General features: G+C 33.4%; 1 protein-coding gene across 3 annotated transcripts in view; it reads right to left on the reverse strand.

The window, feature by feature from the left end:
* The window catches only part of ANKRD12 (ankyrin repeat domain 12), a 110082-nt gene that overhangs the window by 40242 nt on the left and 48320 nt on the right, over window positions 1–21520 (reverse strand). For all 3 annotated transcript variants that reach the window (XM_004683744.2, XM_004683743.2, XM_012725875.1), the window contains 3 exons: window positions 18963–19163; window positions 16405–16547; window positions 6868–7015 (listed from right to left, as the gene is read on the reverse strand). In XM_004683744.2, the coding sequence (XP_004683801.1) occupies window positions 6868–7015; window positions 16405–16547; window positions 18963–19163 (492 nt within the window). The remainder of the gene's footprint in view (window positions 1–6867; window positions 7016–16404; window positions 16548–18962; window positions 19164–21520) is intronic.

Raw genomic sequence — 21520 nt, forward strand, 5'->3', positions numbered from 1 at the left:
AATCTTGCCACTTTCAACAACATGCATAGACCTGGAGGAGATTATATTAAGTGAAATGAAAGGTAACTACTGGATGGTATCATTTATTTGTGGGACACAGAGAAACAAAATACAGGAAGAAATGAAGGTAAATAAAAAACCTAGAAATATGACTGTAGAGTTGAGACTACAAAAGGCAGAGGTTGGGAGATCCAAAGTGGATAAGAAACCCAATCACATACGGTGGAGGATTATGGTACTCTCCTTGTGGGTATGGTTGGTAACACATATCCAAAGTGGTATGAACCTATTCCCATAAATCATATACAATGTGGTAAACTAATGTTAACCTCAATTTTGAAAGGCTATCCCCCCTTCCCAAAAAAAAAAAGCTTAATAGAAAAAAGTGATAGTAAAACATACACAAAAAAATGCTTGTGGGTTAACTTTATTTGGGAAAACATGTGGTACGAAAATAGGGTCCATAAAATATAATTATTTGTAAAAACCAACAGAGGGATAATAATATGGGGAGGGAATGAGGAAGAAATGGAGATTCTAGACGGAACAGTCTGGGAAGCTGCATGAAAACTAGAATTATGTCCCAGAAACCAAGACAATACAATTTTAGGATGAAAATATGGATCAACTCTGTTAAATTCTACAGAGAAACTTGAAACAAAACAAAATAAAAACAGCCAAGGTATTGGCTCGAGCCATGTAAGATGTTAGCAAGCCTAGATTTGATGATTCCCTTTAAGTAGCTTTGTTGGGAAGGGCAAGGCATAAATGATCAAATAAATACATATAGAACAAGAGATGATTTCTTTGAATCTTGTACTTGAATCTTATGTATACAAAAATATTATATGATTGTGTCTACCACCGTGTCTCCTTTCCCTCCCCAAACCATCCCTTTTTCTTGCCTCTTGTCCCCTTAACAAATGCTTCGCCACCAGCCAGGTGTACCTCCTAGCAAATTTTGTTCCATACTTGTTAATTTTACACAAATCTATGTACATACACACAAGTTTTTCAAACACTGCCCATTTTACAAAAATGAAATATTTGGAATATTCATCTTGATTTTTCTAATTCCACAGCTTATAAAAATCTCAAGTAAACTGGTACAGCATTAAGACGTAACTCTGTGACCAATCCCTCTACTGACGGCTATATCTGATGGCTATATTTTTTTCTGTTACCACTGAAAACTGTGCTGTTATAATAAACATGAGATATTCCCAAAAGTATTACTGTTACATATTTTTTAGAATGTTTATATAATTGTAAATTTTCAACGTACAGAAAAGTAGGTAGACTATTATATTAAATCCCTATGAAGTATCATTCAGCTCCAATAGTCATCAGTCTTTAGTCAATCCATACTTCTATTCACCCTACCCCCTTATCACTTTGAAGCACACCTTAATTACCCTATCCTTTGATTCATAGATACTGCAGTATGCATTCCTAAAAGACAAAAGCTCTTGTTGTCTACTGCCACTCTTTTTCAAAAAAAAACTGGAACAATTCTTATATATCTCACTTTTTCCTTATCCTATTAGGTAATCCCTTTTGTAAGTTGTGGTTCATGCTACCATTATTGTCAAATACGTAAAAACCTATGCACATGAAATATTTCTTTAAATCAATGTCTACAATTATTTTTCTCTTACCTAACAGATGAAGAGTACCTTGGTCAGATAAAATAGTCTTATATTGTACTTCCTTTCTCTTAGTAGTCTATGATCCACTGTTAGAAGTTCACTGCCAGTATGACAGTATTTCCTTACATAGATTTACTTTCTACTAATATGTACAGGATGCCTGTGTCTATTTTTAGCTATCCACCTGGAGTTCATTGAGCTTTATAAATAACAGACTCAGGCTTTAAGAAAAATTTGTTTGCATTTTTATTTTTCCTTTTAAATTAGTGCAAATAACTATTATATTCACATGTTAGATGTCAATCCCAAATCTATTTCTTGTACCTCTTCTTTTTTCTTTTAAGGTATTTTCTCTTTGTTATTTTAGCTCCATGTTTAGAGGATTTATTTTATTTGATTTTCTAGTCTAATATTTTAAACTCCACAGCAATCATTCATCTCCTGAATTATATGGTGGTATAATTATGTCATTAGCTTCAAAATATCTCTGTGCTCATTTTTGTTGTTGAAGTTTTCTCCTTCCTCTAGTAGCTTTTTTATTTAGCTGGGTTAATACTGTATTTGTTCTTGTGTTTCTAGGCAATCCTGAAGGGTTACTAACCTTTCTTCATTAGCTCACTGCAGCAATCCAATGCTGGAGTAGTCCAAGAGTTTAGCTCTCTTGAAAGTGGTAAAAGATACAGTGGCCTTCATCCTTGTGCCTGCCAGTTAGCAGCAGAAGCCCCACAAGGAAGCCTCTCTGTTAACTGAGTCTAAGGAAACTAGCCTCCATAGTTTCCCAGTCTTAGCAATGGAAGAAGAAATCAGTGGCATAATTCCTAAGGCTCACCACTTCAACAATTATTTATTAAGCAAAACCTATGCATCAAACATTTAAGGAGTTTATATTTACTGGGGTTAGAGAGGAAGAAACAGATAGTAAAGGAAAAGTTGCCACTTTTAACTTTCTTCATTAATAGTACCTCTAAGTATTAATAAAGAATATTAAATACTATTTATATCCTTTACCTAGATTTGCCTATTGTTAAAATTTTACTCTCTTGCTTTATAATCCATTTTTAATATATGTGCATATGCATGTATACACATTCCCCCGCTGAACAAATGAGGGTAAATTATATACACCCAGTTTTTTACTCTTACTTCAATATTTTCTAAAAACTAAGTATTTCCTAAGACATAAGGATATGCTTGTCACCACAGTACACGTAAGGTTTACTGAGTCACATCAAACATTAATCTACTGCCCACATTATGTGTTAAATGAACGTATAATAAGCCCTTTATAAAAATTTTCTTGTCTGTATGGGACACAATCTAGGAGATAGTGGGAACAGTTCTTGACCTTGACATTTCTTAATCTTTCATGGTATCTGCTTTTAATTTTTTAAAGATTTACTTATTTATGCATATAGAACTGGGATATAGGACAGAGGTGCAGGGGTAGTGATAGGATTCACCAGAGACAGAGTGGGAACAGAACAGGCAGATCTATGAAGTACACTGCTGAGGGAAGCAGTGGGCAAGACAGAAGTCTGTGGTGCTATGTAGATCACCTCCGAGGCCAGGGATCAAACTTGCACTGAAGCAGCTGCCGCTAGATTGCAGTGCTGCTTCCTAACCCATTGCGCCACTGGAGAGGGCCTTTTTAAAAAAATAAATAAATAAATAGAACACACCTTATCATATGCAAATGCTATAAAACTGATGCTATTCCCTTCTCTGGATAGTATAATCTGGAGATACATGATAAGCACAACCTCTCTTTTAAAGATGTTAGCTTTGGGCACATAATTCAGCAGGTGTTGCTGCGTTTCCTCTCTTAGAATGTGAAAAAGCTATATAAATATCCTACTCCTATTCAAAAATTTCCTCCCCTCCACTTGACTTATCTGCTACAAGTGATTCTTATCTAATCAATTTTATCACAAATGGTGTAAATTCTAAATGATCAGGTAGGGCTGGGGATTGCCTAGGAAGGGGCGCAGGAATTTTCTGGAGTGATGGGGATACTCTATATCAGAGTATGGTTGTAAACAGGATTGTACATATCTCAAAATTTATAGATTATTATATTAAAGAATTCCACAAATGAAATAGTAAAAAAAATATATATATAAAAATTGAATTCTAGTTTATGAATGCTAAAGTACTGAGGACATCTTAACTTAGAGATGCATCAAAAAATAAGGACTTATGGCTACGTATGTGAATGATGTAAAAATGGAAATAAAACAAATTGTTAACTGTAAAATATAGTTGGTGGGTAGAGGAGGTTCACTGTATAGTTTATTGAACTTTGCTGTATGTTTTAACATAGTAAAGTTTTGGGATTTTTAAAAACCTACAGTGTAGTGTAAGTGCTATGTTATAAAAAGCACAAATAGTAAATGTGTGATTGTCATTTGGGGTAATTTTCCCATGCCAACACATACTTATGTTAAATAACTCTGTATATAAAAGATATGCATGTTAAGGGAAGATGAAAAACTTTCAGATGGCTAAAAGGTGGTTCTGGTGATGATGAAAAAAACTGATGTCAAAATATACATGAAATTTTAAGTCTTTTCATAAGACAGTGAAAAAAAACTAGTATTCCTCAATCTGATTTTAAATGTGTACACTTATATTAACACTCTAAACATGTCTTAAAACTGTAAATAGTTTATTCAAAGAGGATACAAAAAATTTTTCCTTATTCTTTATTCTTACAAGGAAAATGCGGATTACCTTATATTTAGTGTATAGCAAGTATATTTAATATATAGCAAGTAATTATCACAGAATTAGGAAGACTTCACAAATATTTTAAATGGCAGTAGAAGACACAATACTTTGAAATGCATTTCTCTGCCAGGTTTTGGGCATTTAGGCCATGCTAATTTTTCATTATAAACACCACTATGATCAATACCTTTACACACATATATTGTTAAACATTTCTGATTATGTCTATGAATCTTTCACTCATACCGACAAACTGGTTTCCAGAAAGCACTCTCAATAAGTGTATGATACCAGTTTCACCACAAACTTATGAACAACTGAATATCATTACTTTTTTTAAAAAACAATTCCAAGAGGAGAATTTTTATTTAATACCTCTGTGTATTAGGCACCGTGTTACACTGGAAACTTCTTTAAATTCCTGAAACTAGGTTTCCTTTCTCAGGGATAAGTATCAGAATTTTGCTAACTTAGAAAAAGAAGAAAATGCTTTTAAATGTCCAGTCTAGTTAGAAAGTCATGCCAACCTGACATCCAGAACCTATTTCCTACTCCTTCTACTTTTGTCTCCCTCCACTGATTCTCAGTCTCCTTCTCTCACTCATTGTATTTATCTTTCAAGATATTGTTTGTGTATGTAAAATTTATTTTTATACTTTTGTGGCTCTATCCATTCCTTACTTTTCAATGCTGTTTACGGTATTCCACTCACTTTTTCTTAGTAGATCTGCAATAGGTTCACTAGTTCGTCTCATGAGAGATAATTCATTTATTTTTGCATTTTGTTAGCTAATTCACTTAATTTTATTAATGCTGCTTTTCTTTTTTGATCAGTTTTTCTTCTAATTGTCTTAGTGTAATAATTTTCATACTGATTGCATTTTTATGATAATAGATATGAACTTTTACAGCAAATCTCTGGTTTCGTCGTGTATCTACTACAGTTTTGTAGGCACTATTTACAGTTTTGATGTTTTCTAGTAAAGGACTGTATTTACTTGGGAAAATGTTAAAATTGTCAGTAAGTATTGTTTTTGTCAACTTTGCTTTGTATTTCTAGCAAATTTTATTTTACATATGTTGACAGTATTATCTGATGTTTGCAAGGACAATAAAATTTTATCTTCATTTTGTATTATGCTCTTTTATTATCACAAAAATCCTTTATTGCCATTATGCATTTGGCTTTAACTTTTGCCTAATGCTTACTCTACTTATTTTTAGATAAAAATTTCTAAAGTTAAAAGAAAAATCACCTAATACTTTAATTCTTGCTTTTGTGTCTTCAAAAGCATTCTTGAACTGGTATTGTTCTAATGTCAAGGAAAATGGTTACCATGTAACTTCTCACTTTTAAAAGCTGTACCTATTACTGCCATTTTCCCTACCCTAAAGTTGTTAGTATAACTTGGTATTTAAATTGCAAAGTATTACTTGTTTTATTTTTTCCATTTAAATGAGTTGATATTTATAATCAATTTGAAAATATTTTAAAGTACTTAAGACATCTTTGTAGTCATGTCACTATAAATCATTTCTATTCTATAATGACCTACTTATTCTTTTGTTTGTAATTTGGTAACATCTCTAGAGTACAAATCTAATTAATTTTTACTTCTACAAATTAGGATATTATTCCTAAAGGGTGTGTTCTTTTATTTGTTTTCTATGTGAAAAACAACTTAGCAATATTATACAAAAGTAAAAGGTAATTCAAAACTATAGATGTAGCTGCACTGCCTCTTGGCAATGGTTGAGACTAAACGAGCAGGGGTTGGCATTTCCTCTCTTACATATAGTATAAAATGAAACTAGTACCACCTAATATCTGGTAGGAATTACATTAAGATTTTGTCAGCTTATGTCCAGTTATAAAACTTAACACATTCTTTTATACTGATTTTTCCATGAAATGTGATGAGCCTATCTAACCTGTAGACAAAAAACTTTCAACACAGGAAAGCATTTTTTAATTATGCTTTTAATTGTTTTTTTAACCTTGAGAAAGCAAGCAGCTTCTGAAATATCCTTTTAGAATTTTCCTTTTTAAAATTGGGTGTGTAAGTGTGCTTCTATCTTGCAACAATAACCAGAGTTCAACTACCTATATTGTAAAAGACAAGATGCAAAGAGGATTAGCACCAAAAATATACTGGAAAATATTAATTTGTAGCTCTCTAACTAATAGGAGAATGAAAAGAAGTCAGCATGGCAATGGTGGTAACAATAAATGAGGGGTCTTGCACTAGGCTTGAATATTGTAGTGTCAGCAATTTGGAGGATGAAAAAATAATACAGAAAACAGGGCAATGGTATTATGATTCCATTAAGGTTACTAAATTTACCATTCCTAATAGAATTATTCTAAGGTACTATAAAGTACCTTTATGTACTATAAAGTAGAATGTGTTTAATTGGTTTGTATTTGGTCTTTATCTCTAAATATCCTGGTAAAAAAAAAGCAGATGAATTCAGATTAATTGAAACAAACCTGTGTAACTCTCATCATCATCAGATAAGGGCACTTCTCTTTTTAGTAGCAATTCCAACTCCTCTGTTTCTGCTACATCCACTGGACGCTCCCCCTGTTTGTTAGCTTGGAATGGATTTCCACCATGACGAAGTAACAGTTTCACTATCTGTAACATTAAAAAGATTACAGCATTTCAACCATTCTCTCCGTAACAATCCTAACATCCTTCTGCCTCATCTACCATCTCTACTCTCCAACTCTATTCCAAATCGATTCCTTGCCTCAAGTACCATTTTAACTGCCAACTCCCTCTACCTGATGACAATTTCTTCCCTCAAATTTAAGCTAGCTTAGACCAATGGAATTGAATAGAATACCAAGAAATTAACCCACAGATTTACGGGCACTTAATCTTTGACAAAGGAGAAAAAAATATTGAAAACTATGCAGCTAAATGGTGCTTGGAAAACTGGACTGCTACATGCAAAATAATGAAGCCACTACCTCATATCATTCACAAAAAAACAACTCAAAATGGGTCAAAGAATCAGACATAAGAAGAAAATATAAAAAAACATAAACATATAGGGGAAAATATGGAAAAACATAAACATATAGAAGAAAATATGGAAAAACACTATATGACATACATCTCAGTAACTTCTTTAAAGACACCTCATCTAAGGCAAAGAAAAATAAAGGAAAAGACAAACACCTGGAACTACATCAAATTAAAAAGCTTTTGCTCAGCAAAAGAGACATTAGCCAAAACAGACATCCCATGAAAGGGAAAATTTCTGCACTCCTTAAATTGGTAAGGGACTGTTCACAAAGATATACAAAGAGTTCACATGGCTCAACAAAAACAAAGTAAACAATCTAGTTAAGAAATGGAGCAGAAAAACTTAAAAGACACTTTTTCAAATAGGAATTGCAAATGACCAATAGGCATATGAAAAAATGTTTAACATCCCTCATAATTAGGGAAATGAAAATGAAACCACAATGATACACGACTCATACCAGTAAAAATGGCACATTAAAAAAAACTACCAACAACAAATGTTGGCCAGGATGTGCTACTCTTCCATATTGCTGGTGGGAATGCAAACTAGTCCAACCACTATGGAACGCTATATGGAGGTTCCTCAGTTTACTGAAAATGGAGCTAACATATGACCTAGCAATTCCACTCCTAGGGATCTACCCAAAGGACACAAAACCATTAATACAAAAGAATACATGTATTCACATGTTTATTGTAGCACTATCTATAATAGGTAAGATGTGGAATCAACCCAAATGATCAAAAATAGACAAATGGATCAAGAAGATGCAGTGTGTACACACACACACACAATGGAGTACTACTCAGCAATCAGATAAACAAATGCCATTCCCAACAACACGGATGGAGCTAGAAGGGACTGATTATACTCAGTGATATAAACCAGAAAGAAAAAGAAAAATGCTAGGTAGTTTCACTTATAGGAGAATATAGAGAATCTAGGGGAAAAAAATAAACAGACAACTATAAATCAGAGATATTCTGTGGGGAAGGGTGTGGTAAAGAGATCAAAGGGAGGGTGGGAAGAGCACAAGGGATGATGGAAGAGTACACAGGTGAACTGGTGGTGGGGATTCTATGAGGATTACCTCTTAGAAAAGAAAGTAAACATTGTACACAAATGAACCATGATGTAAACTATATATAAATAAATAAATTACATATTTAAAAATCTTAATGAAGGAAAAAACTTTAAGCTGGCTTAGTCTAGTGCTAATAGTTTTCTTATTGTTTCATCATACATTAAATACCATATACCTCTTAGCAAGCACTGATCCAAGTGCTGCAAATAAATTGATGAACAATACTAGTAAGTTCCCTAGCCTTTTGGAATGTATATCCTAGGACTGAAAAAAAGCATTGATGATGTTCCTAGTCTTATTCTTTTCCAAGTCTCTCACAGATTTACTTAGAGCTAATGAAGCTTAAACTTCAAGGACATCACTTACATGGACTTCTTACAAAACCCTGTAATTTTGTATTCATCATATATAAATGTTTCTTAAAGATGACTAATGAACTGAGGTTACCAGAGCAGAAGAGGGAACAGTGAGAGCAAGGGAGGGAGGGAGCAAAAGGACTATGGTTGTAGACTATAGGTGTTTTGATGGTGGGATGTGAGAAGGGAGATTCTATGCTTTTGATATACAAATGCTATGAACCATGTTACCACAATAAAAACAAAAAATAAATTAGAAAAAAAAGTATTTTTTGAAGAAGTCTTCTTTTCTCTTACCAAACTATGAAAGCTCTGGGCTCCACAAAACCAGATCTGCCCAGTCAAGCACAATTTTAGTTCTTTTGTATTTTGCTTCTTATTCTTTTCCTTTCTCTATTTTAAAATTTAAGTAACTCCTTATTAGAAGCCAATATGCCCACTTCAAGTTTCTTTTACCTTAAAATAATGGTGATAAAAAAATGAAACAGAGAGAACAAGAAGCTGTTCAAACTTACATTCTCCTTCCTCTAGCTAACTCTCTGCCTTCCTTCACAGTCAGGCTCCTGAAGATATATTTACCCTTGTAACCTTGTTGTCTTTAATTGGCCCATCATTCTTCTACCTTCAATATGCTACTTTCAATCCTATGAAAGGAGTCATTTTTGATCTATGAAGATGTAAGTTCAAGACTGTATCACTGGGGCTCTGTCCTATATCACTATGTCTCATCCTCTAATCCAGAGTAGAAGTCCTACCCACTCTGACTGAATGTGATGACACTTATATAACCCACTCATCATTTTCATTCTGTTTTTTGCACTCTTTCTCAGCCCTTTTTCTTGAGCTCTAAATCCAAATATCCAAATGTTCATTGGATACATCTGACTGAATATATTTGCATTTCAATATAACAGCTGAAACTAACAGGTCTAAATTGGAATACCCAAACTTGCATCCTTATCTGTTTCCATTCTTAATGACTGTACTAAAATATACCTAGTCCCTGAAGTCAGATAGTTGGGAGTCATACTTGCTCTTGTTTTTAACATATTCTACAGCACACAGGTGACCATGTGCGATTCATTCTGCTTTCTTATTACCTCCTCTTGGTTTGTTCAATTTTCATTGACATTAGTGTATTCTATTATACTTATAACTTATTAACACATTTCATTGCTTATTCTAGACCATAAACTTTATATGGCATCAATCTGTGCTGTCTTTTTACTCCCAACACATATCTATGATAATTTTCTGGCACATATAAAATCATGTTTTTTTTAAAGAAACAATATGAAACAAGATGGTTGTAATTAGGAATTTCTAACTAATTACAGTAATTAAGAATAATAAAGATCTATAATGAATTAAATAATGGAAAATACCAGACTATGAAAGAATTAACTATCAATTTAGAAAATTTTAAATGTAAGAAAGCATATAAAAAACATATTACTTGTTTCTGTTCATATTTTAATCTCCTTTTTCAAAATCAAATTATATGTGTTTTTGATTTTAAAAGCTGAACTTACTTTTCAAAGCTACTGGCAAAGAACAACTGTCCCTGATACTTACATATATTTAAGTAAAACACAGCTTGCTGCTTCTATACTTCACATTTAAGCAGTTTACTGTATTCCAAGAGAATATGTGGATTCATCTCTCACCAACTATCATTCACTTTCTCCCCACATACACTTCTCTTTCTCTTATCTTTCCAACACAGTTATGTAATGTTCTTCCTGAAGCTAGGGTTAATATAAATGTCAAGCAAAGTAGTACACAATGACTGATTCTCCGTTCTTCTACTTTATTTTCCCCAGTGGAGTTAATTATCTTAATTTTTCATTAGCTCACTGTTCTGCATATTCATTTTTAATTCATCTTGGTGTTCTGCTATAAGAGTAAACAGCTCCAATTTAATGAAATATTCCATTCTCCAAGCTTTGTAACTTGCTTTACAATAATTAATTGCTCTCTAGATGGGCCTCCCAGTTGTCCTGTTGGTATTTCCCTTTATTTGATCATTCCAGAAATACCTGTCCCCTAATTTTATATTGGATTCTTTACAAGTTCTTTATTTTCTTCATTTTATTGAATCAAAACTCCAGGAGATTCCTGAGAAGTAGCAAATATTTTTGAGAATTTTGCAGGTCAGAAAATACCTTTATTCTATCCTCCCCTACATTATATCTGTTTGTAGAATTAATTTTCCCTCCTAATTCTGAAGCCATTACTTATCTTCTAGTAACAGCTTCTACTGCTGTTACTGAACGTTGCAATGCCATTCTGATTTTTATAATGCTTATCAAAAAAAAAAGAAAAAGAAAAAATCTTTTGAGGTCTCCATTCTGATTTTTTACCTTTTATGCAACTTGTTTTTTCAGCTCTGTAAGCTTGAGGACATTCTTTGCTCCATTATTCAGAAATCCAAGGAAAGGTACCTTGAACTTAGTTTCTTTTAACATTCTTTCAACTGAGCATTCAACTGTGCTTTCACGCTAAAAACCAATGTCCCTTTATTTCTGAAATCATTTATTTAATATTGTCCACATATTTATGTTCCATATTTCAAAACTCTTGTTAAGACACTGGATATCCTAAATTAAACTTTTTGCTCATTTTTCCTCTTTCATCTCTTTCTGTACCCTAGTTGTTGGGAGATATCTTCAATTTATTTTCAGCTCCCAATACCACACTTTTCATCTGTGACATTATTATCAATTTCAAAGAACTTTTTTTTTTATATAAATAATTTTTTTAAAAGAACTGGGGTACAGGCCAGAGGCTCAGGGGCGGCGAGAGTCTTCACCAGAGACAGAGTGGGGAGCAGAACAGAGAGATCGACGAAGTACACTGCTGAGGGGAGCAGCAGGCGGGCCAGGAGAGGTCTGCCACGCCATGTGGGTCACCTCCGGGGCAGGCAGGAATCGAACTCATGCGGAAGTGGCTTTAGCTTCTCAGTGTTGTGCTTTAACCCGCTGCGCCACCAGGGAGGGCCAGAACTGTTTTTTAAAAAATCCTTAGTTAATGCATTGAGTTCTTGGTTTCACTGCACAGTATCTTTTATCTCTTAAGTGTTTTTGTTCTTTTTTTTCTGAAGTTCTTCTTAGTTCCTGTGTTTCTTAGTTCCTTTTGTTTTAGCACTTTTTATTTTTCTGCTTGGTCTTTAACTTCCATTATTAGATACTTTTCTCAAAAGGTAGGCAAACTCTAGCTGCCCACTTTAAGTGATGCAGTGAAAGATTTACTGAAAGTTTTGTAGGCATGGATAGGGTTTATACTGAAAGATGGAATTCATGTTAGTGTGATATTCCAGGATTATTTCATTAGAACTTCCAATCTTTCAACTTGTACCCAGAACCTGAAGCTATGTCAACATTTTGGTTATTGAAAGAAGGCTCATTGTTTAGTATGTCCTTATTGTTTAATTTTTCCTTATTCTAGGAAATATTATCATGTGCTATTTACATGGGTTGCAGGATTATAAAAGGAATATATTAGAGTCAAAAAGATTTTGTGAACTGATTCGTTTGTTTTCAAACTCATCCTTACAGGTACTATCAGAAGCAACTAGTGTCATCAATTCCTGAGTTTCAGTTTTTTCTGTGGTTCTGTGTTAGAGTGATTTTTACTTGCATATTCTCATAGAGAATTGCTGGAATTCACCTGTGGGCCAAATCTAGTCTGTGAACAGTTTATATATTCTTGTAAAATGGCTGTTATAGGATAAGTACAGAAGAGAGAGGAACAGAAGAAAGGAGAGATGCGGGGAGGAGGCAGCATGTGGCCTGCAAAATTTAAGAGTATTCACTATCTGGTTCATCACAGAAAAGTCTGTGAAACTGTTCTAGGTTAACAGTCACTCATTCTAAACTGAACTGAACATTATTGTAAGTACCATATGGGGACTTATTTCCCAAGTCAGAGTCCTAGAATGAGAAGACAAAGTAAAGGATTTTGATACTGCCTAGAGTTTTCTACTTCCATAAGTAGAAATCAACAAATATTTATTCATACCTTTGAGAAGACCAGGGCTCTTGGTTTACTCAAACATGCAGTGAAAATCCTAATCTGAATAATTAATACTTTACACTTGATCATATCATGAGAAGTATTTAAAGAGACTTAAGACCTCCCTGGTGGCACAAGGGGTTGAAGTGCAGCACTATGAAGCTACCCACAGCCACTGCAGCATGAGTTTGATCCCTGGCCAGGGAGGTGACCCACATGGCACAGCAGACTGCTCCTGTGTAACCTGCTGCTCCTCTCAGCAGTGAATTTCAGTCAATCCACCTGTTTCACTCTCCACTGTCTCTAGTGAATCCTCTTGCTCACCACACCAATGGCATGTACCACAGTTCTTATATACATAAATAAATAAATAAAAGGGACTTACAGTGATTGTAAACTGGTTAACAACAAATTAAGATAGGCAAAAAAAAAAGATGAAATAAAGAGAATATAGAGGAAAAACAGCTCATCATGAATAAAAGTATTTTAAAAATGTATATCATGAAGTACCAAACACTAACAAAAGGTAGGTAAAAGATACAGTTCTTAGTATGTATGTTAATTCTCCCTTACTTTAAATAATTTAGACCAGGTTAAGGCAATGTTGTCTTTCTGTTTCTCCCACCCTACAAATCTTTTATGGATGGTTGAAATTGTCATGAGTATTACTGAGAGAAAGAAATCCAATTATTAGAGAGACTCATAATATATAGTAGAGATATACACAAATGAGAGATTTGGTGTTTCTCGTTTCCGTCCTTCTCCTTAGGCACAAGCAACAGAAAGAACCAAGATCTCAATAGAAGAAAATAACTCTAGCAGCTCTGAATTGTGACTCCTACTATCCTAGGCATGCTGGTAGAAGGAAAAGCAAGGGCCTCTTGAAAATATCATGCCAGTCTCTCTCTGGAAAGAGTAGAAATAGTATGTGAGTTCCTCTAAGTATATAAGCCCAAAGTCAGCTTCTGGAAATATTTTGCAGCTATGTGCATATTTAGAAACTTGTACTCATAGAAGCTTGTCTTAGTCACAAAATATAATACTTTAAAATTATATTTAGGAGCCAGAAAATCTTTATGTATCACATTTAAAGGAAAACAACTCATCTTTGATAATGACCTATACTGCTTTATAAAAGGGCAAAAAGCACATTATTTAAATTCAGTGGAAAGGGAAATGTACCCTATATGTTTTGGGGTCTTACGGATTAAGTCTTTGGTGTTCTGCATACTCAGTTATTAATTCATCATCCATCTTACACATGCACCTGTTCATGCATCCAGGCAGAATTTATTGAGTGGTCTTATGCAACAAGCAGAGCTTAGTAAAAGAAAATAATATAAAAAGTCTAGATGCCTGGTAATCACAGTGGCATGTAGGAAACAGACAAATACTATCAGTAAAAAAATAATGTAGTAAATATAATCATATAGGTATATACAAATTGCCATGGAAACAAAAAGGACTAGTTTAATGGTAAACAAAGACCAGTATAAGAAAAGTTTGACTTCTCTTCAAAACTAGAAACTCTTTAAGAATTATGAAAAGTAGGACACTGCCTGGTGGTGCAAGGGGTTAAAGCATAGCACTATGAAACTATCAATAGCTACTGCATCATGAGTTCAATCCCGGGCCGGTGAGGTAACCCACATGTTTTTGCATAAATAAGCAATCTTAAAAAACAAAACCAAACAAAAACACATGAAAAATACCTTATGGGCCCACACTGGTAGTGCAGTGGGTTAAAGCACAGCACTGCAAACTGGCTGCAGCCACTTCAGTGTGAGTTCAACCCCCAGCCCTGGAGGTGACCCACATGGCATGGCAGACCTCTCGTGACTCACCCACTGCTTCCCTGAGCAGTGTATTTCATTGATCTGCCTGTTCTGCTCCCCACTCTGTCCTTGGTGAATTCTCTCACTGTCCTTGCACCTCTGGCCTGTACCCCAGTCTGTCTGAATAAATAAATCTTTAAAAAAAAAAAAAAACTTACAGAAAATGAAAATTAAAGAAAACAACACAGGTAGTTTACAAATTCTAGTTTGTAAAACATTTGGATATATTTGAAAAATAGTAATGTACAGGTGGTGTTCTCAATCTGTTTTTAAAACTTTATTTTTATGTATTTAATATATAAGAGAAATGGGTGCAGACCAGAGATGTGGGGAGATGAGTCTGTGAGAGAGGACTCATCAGACAGATTAGGGAGCAGAACAGGTGGGTCTACTGAAATACACTGCTGAAGGGAGCAGGGGCGAGGGGTGTGTGATAGGAGAGGTCTGCTGAGCCATACTGGTTAGCTCCCTTCGCCAGGGATTGAACTTATTTGCAATAGTTGACAATTGCTTGATAGCACTCAAACTTTAACCCCTGTGCTACCACTGAGGGCCCTTTCTTTTCAATCAGACATCTCTGTAATAGTTCAGATTTTAAGTTCTGTTAATATGCATTTCTCCCCTTCAAAATGTACTCTTTAAATAGGTGTTATTTATGAAATAAATAATGTAGATATCAAAGTTCAGAGAAGAAACTTGTTCAAGATCACTAATGTCCAGAATTAAATTCATATTTATCTTACCTTTAATTTTTTTCCCTAAAATAAATGCTTTCAAAGACAGCATTTAAAATTTTTAGTTAGTAAAATATACTTTATTACATCTAGTTATCTTACAGTTAAATGAGCTGAAATAAAAATGTTAGCAATGTATTTAATCAATTTTCTATTTAAATTGATTTCATGAAAGATAATGCTCAATTTAACTTTAATACCAATTAGCAGTTACAAGAAAGAAAAAAAGGTAATATATAAAATATACACGAAGGACGACCTGGTGGCCTAGGGGTTAAGTACCGGCACTACCATGGCAACAGTACCTAATGACAAAGTAGCCTGAGTTCCATCCCTGGCCAGGGAGCTAACCCACATGATGCAGCAGACCTCTCCCAGAAGTTTATCCTAATGCTCCCCTTAGCAGTGTATTTCAGTGGATCTGCCTGTTCTGCTCCCTACTCTGTCTCTGGTGAATCCTCTCACTCCCTGCATCTCTGGCCTACACCCCAGTTGTTTGCTACAAAAAAAAAAAAAAAAAAACCTTATAATAAAGGATTAAAAAAAATATAGATTAACTAATCAAGCAATGAGTAAATATAACACAAGATCATATGATTAAAAAGTGAAGTGAATTGGCCCTCCCTGGTAGCGCAGCGGGTTAAAGCACTGCACTACAAAGCTTAAGCCACTTCGGCATGAGATCGATTCCCGCCCGCTCCGGAGGAGTCCACATGGCGAGGCAGACCTCTCCTGACCCGCCCGCTGCTCCCCTCAGCAGTGTACTTCGTCGATCTACCTGTTCTGCTCCCCACTCTGTCTCTGGAGAAGCATCTTGCTGCACCCGCATCTCTGGCTTATACCCCAGTTCTATATGAATAAATAAATAAAATCTTAACAAAAAAAAAAAAAAAAAGTGAAGTGAATTACTTCACATTGAATTTAACTTTTGAAAATGTGCATTATTGTTTTTTCTGTGATACTTACATCTCTGTGCCCATTACTAGCAGAATCATGCAGTGGAGTGTCATCATCCAACCCTTGTGTGTTAACATCTGCCCCAGCTGCTATAAGTATCTTAGCAACATCATAATATCCGGCGTTGCAAGCTTCATGTAATGGTGTCCAACCTAAAGTCAAAATAGTAATATGATTCACTTGTACTAGTTCAACATATAAGCTTTTCATACACATAATTAACTTGCATATCAATTCTAACTATTCACAATACAAAAGGAAAAGCAGTGATAAAGAAACTACCAAAAATAGTTAAAACATACAATTTTAAAAAAGTTCATTTATGATAGTATTTTTCCATGGGGCTAAATGATTTCTAAAATATTAAACATTTAAGCTTTTCCAATAAATATAATCTTGCAGTAATTTATAATTATCGGAACTACTCAAAAGGAACTTTAAAAGGAGGTACAATACTAATAAGCTTATAAGGGATCTTTCAATAAAGAAAATCCCTGATGTTTTAGGAGCTTTCATCTGCTCAACTGATAGTCTTTCCTAACCTAGTATTATTTTAACTGAAATAAATTTACCACTTTAAAGTTACTTTTAGAATCAAAAGTTACATACACATAAAAGAAATTTAAAAATACACAAAAGAAAAAAATAAGCATCACACATAACCCAACCATCCAAATACAATTATTTAAGGAAACTACATAATTATAATTTTAAAACAAAACCATGAAGGTTATTTAAAACTGCTTTTACTTACTACAGTAAAAAAAAAAAAAATTTCCCTATCATTATACTTTTCTACAACACAGAATTGTAGTGACTGAATAAACAGTAATTTATTTAACGCTGTTTCTATTATTGGACATTTAAATTACTTCTACTTTTTAAACATTAGAAACAATGCTGCAACAAACACAATTGATTATTTTAGTAATTCATGTCTAAATATTAAGTCCTCAGAAGTGAAAATTTAGATCAAAGGGAAAGTATATTTTTAGGTTTCTAATGGATAATATTATTGTTCTCTAGAATGGATGTCATTCATTTTAAGTCTCAATGTTTAACGTAGGTCAATCTTTAAGGTAGAACACCCTTTCCTCCAGTCACCTAATAAATGAATTCTACATGTATTATAATAGCTAACTGTTAAAACAAAATAAAAATTTGTTAATAAAAAGATATAGGAGCATATAGTATTATGACACATGGGAATATGTCTTTTTAAACAGAATAACAAAGAACTCAAATCAACAAACTAATTGATAATGATCACATAAAATTTTATAACTTTAGCAGAATAAACACTACAGAATATTCAAATATGGCCAAATAGTAAAAATACGTAAATACCTGACAGAGAATTAAAACTTAGACAAAACAAAGTTCTTTATATAATACTAGTACCTAACCATAAGAAAAATGGGCAAAGGTCCGTATCTGGGAAGTTATAAATCCATATAAATTTATAAAATGCACAAGAAATAGTTACTGTCATCAAAAATTAAAGGAATCTAAATTAAAATAAGGTATTTTCTCATTTGTCAGATTGCTAATAATAAATAATATCCAGTTTTAGTGATGATGTGAAAAGGGATCTTTCATGTACTCTTAATGGTAGTATAAACTGATGAATTTTGGGGGAGAGGGCAGTACTGTATGTCTGTACTATAAAAAATTTCAAATGTCCACTTCCTTTAACATTTTTCCTCCACTGAAGTATGTCTATGCTACATATACACATAGATATATTTTTACTCGAGTATCCACTGAAGCACTGTTCATAGAATCTCTAGTATACAACATTATGTAGCTCTTAAAATGAAGAACTACTACAAAAAGCACTATAAGGCATTAAGTGAAAAAGCAGGTTACAAAACTGTAGACAGATTTATAGATGGAGTGAGCTCACACTTCTGGAAAGTCTGTACATAATAAATGTTCAAAATACCTACGACAACAAAAAGGACAGCAAGTATAGCTTCTAATTGTTATTAATAATTTGATGGAAGAGGAAATTTCTTGTGGAGGGCAGGTAGGGCAAGGAGTAACAGATAGACAGTGGAATACATGAAAGTAAAGGGAATGTCATATTGTTTCCTGTAAGAATGTATTGGCAAGGCACTAGTGTAATCTAAATGAAACAAGTTACCACTCTTTTATAGTTCTCATGTTCAAGTTAACGAATATTCTTGGAAAGAGTTAAGAATTTGACAGCATTATATTGGACTGTTGGAAGACTTAGGACATATTTTTTCTATGCAAAAATGAATCATTACTTTTCTGACAGCCAAGAAAACCTCAAATTCACCTAGGATCAAAGTTAAATTGTGTAAAGAATTACTTAGTAACATGTCAACTATGCTAAAAGTTTAGTATTTTAAAATTTGAGTAATTATTGACAAGAAATTAAAGATCAGATTTGCAAGTACATGTACCAAACAGTTTTGCAATCACTTTTACAGTGCTTTCTTTTCAGCCAGAGGAATACAGAATGTAGATTAAACTGTAACTAAATTTTTAGTTACTATATATTGTAATATATAGTAATGGTTCGCAATTATCAATCTCACCTGCAAAATCTTTCACATTCACATTTGCTCCTAAGCTTATTAGTTCTTTCACTTGTTTCACATCTCCTCGAATAGCTGCCATGTGTAAAGGAGTTTCACCACGTTCATTTCTTTTATTAACTTTATCTTTTTGTCGAGATGAAGAACTGGGAGTTTTCTTTTGGGATGGTGTTGTCTGCGATGGATGATTTGGTGTGGAATCTGGAAGAAATGAAGATAGTTAACAAAAGATCTAAGCTAACTGTTTTTGTACATTCATTTAATGGTTTTCAGAGGGGAACCAATCTAAATGCAAAATGACAAATAAAAAAGCTGTGTAACAGAATAGAATACTACTAAGCAACTAAAATAATGAGATCGTACCTTCTGGGACAAGATGGATTGTCCATGATGTAATTATGTAAGTGAAATAAATCAGAAAGTGAAAAATAGATATAGGATAGTTTCACATGCTTATGGAAATAGAAGTAACCCAAAAGTATATGCTGACAATACACAGCAAAATCAGTTCTGAGACTCTGGGTTACCAGAGGGAAGAGGAGAAGGGTGATAGGAGGGAACAGGGAAGGAAGGACACTGGTACAGGAAGTGTGTGGAGAGTGAGTGAAACATGGGCAAATATGAAATGTAAAAATGTAACCCAAAATTACACAGATATGTAAATGACTGACAAAACGTATATAAAGATCTTTAGAGGTGACATGCTAATTTCTTGGAATGGAGACTATTCTGCTCACCCTAACAATCCAAAACTTGACTTGGATGACAGTTAATTCCACCTAAACACATGGAGCATATCTTCCTTTAGGGTTATCAAATATTGTATGATTTGATTTAGAAAAAAATGTTTTATTCTGTCAATTTAAAATATTGCCTTAAAATGATAATAAAGCATCAAATATGCACTCTAAAAATATTTACTCAATAAACACTCTGATAGATGGCAAAAAAGAGAAATTTTTTCATGGCATGTTATGTTTGTTATTCTAAGAGCAAGACAAAAATGACACTATGGCTAGATTAAAATACTGGAGTTCTATTCTGCTGTTAAGTGCAAAATTAAAGTCATGGCTGATTACGATATGGAAACATCCAAAAGAAAAAAGAAATAAGGACTGACTGTCTGGAAAAAGGTGTAATTAAAAAGGAAAAAAAAATCATGGTTTGCTTTGGTTCTCACCTTTTGAATTTTGCTCCAGTTACTATACCAAAAACAAAGAAGTTAAACTACATGACAAAGTCCCCTACTTCCCATTACAGAACTACTGGGAAATACAAACACCCCTCCTGTTTCTTAACCACTTAAGGATTCAGAAATGTCTAAGTTTAACAATTCATTTTGAAGATTTGCAACTATTTAAAAGAACAACTGCTCTGAGAGAAAAGCCCAGAAAATAATTTTTTAGCATTATATAATAATTGTTTTGCAAAATATGATTAGAGTGTCAGTGCAATATTATTCTTTCCTCAGTATGAAAAAAGTTTAATAAGATTTACACTGTTTGGGTTTTAAAGTATATCGTTCTAGTAACAGTTTCTACTTAAGAATGTACATTCTATAGACTAAGAAACTTATCTATCCTATTCATCACTATATCTCGACTATTCAGAACGATTCTTAGCACATGGTGTGACTAAGCAACATTTATTGAGTGAATACATTTTATTGTATCATTGTCAGGTACATTTTTAAGAAAATTAGCCTATTAAACTCCCTAAAAACAAAAAGAGCATAATTAATTCACACAACTTGCAAGGAAATAATTCATACAAAATAAAAATAGCATTATTTGAAATGGCAGTAAGAGTAACAAAAAGAAGTACGGAATATCAATTAAACAATGGATAAAACAATGAACCCTAAATTTCAAGAAAGAAAAACAGCTTGAAATTTCAAGTTTCCATTCTAGCTCTATATGTGAAAAGTTGAAAAAGTAAAAAGAACAGTAAAACACTGTAACATAATCCTATTTATATTTAAAAGCAAACTACAACGGAAGACATATATTTTCATATTTATGCTGGAAAGTTCTAAGAAACTCTTAATAGTGGTTGCCTATCAAAGGGAGAAGTCAGCAGAATGAGGGAAGATTTTCACCATTTTGCCTCATTTTATTAACTTTTCAATTTATTTTAAGAAGAATAGAGATTCATGGCAAATAAAAATCATTTTTAAGCAACAGAGGTCTCCCCATATAAGTATTAAATATGACTCAAATTCAAAATTTTACAGAAACACTTAAGTTTTAATATGTTGAATGTCTTTAATGTGAGTAAATAGTGGGTAAGTGATAGAATAAGCAAAACAACATGGTATATACTACTATTAAAAAACAGTAAGCCCTAACACATTCTTATTAGTGACAGCTACTAGATACACTCATACATAGAAACTATGAATTTTACCATGTTGTCTCCAATCTTAAAGAAGAGTTCATTAATACAGGGAAAAGTTCACCAGAAAAAAAATGTGTCTTTTCAGCCCACTAATTGGGAAAACATTTTCTCACACAAAAGTAGTAATAAAGGACTGATCACAAAAATATATGGAGAACTGA

This window comes from Condylura cristata, unplaced genomic scaffold (genome assembly GCF_000260355.1).
Source record: "Condylura cristata isolate star-nosed mole 26May11 unplaced genomic scaffold, ConCri1.0 scaffold00016, whole genome shotgun sequence".
NCBI lineage: Eukaryota > Metazoa > Chordata > Mammalia > Eulipotyphla > Talpidae > Condylura > Condylura cristata.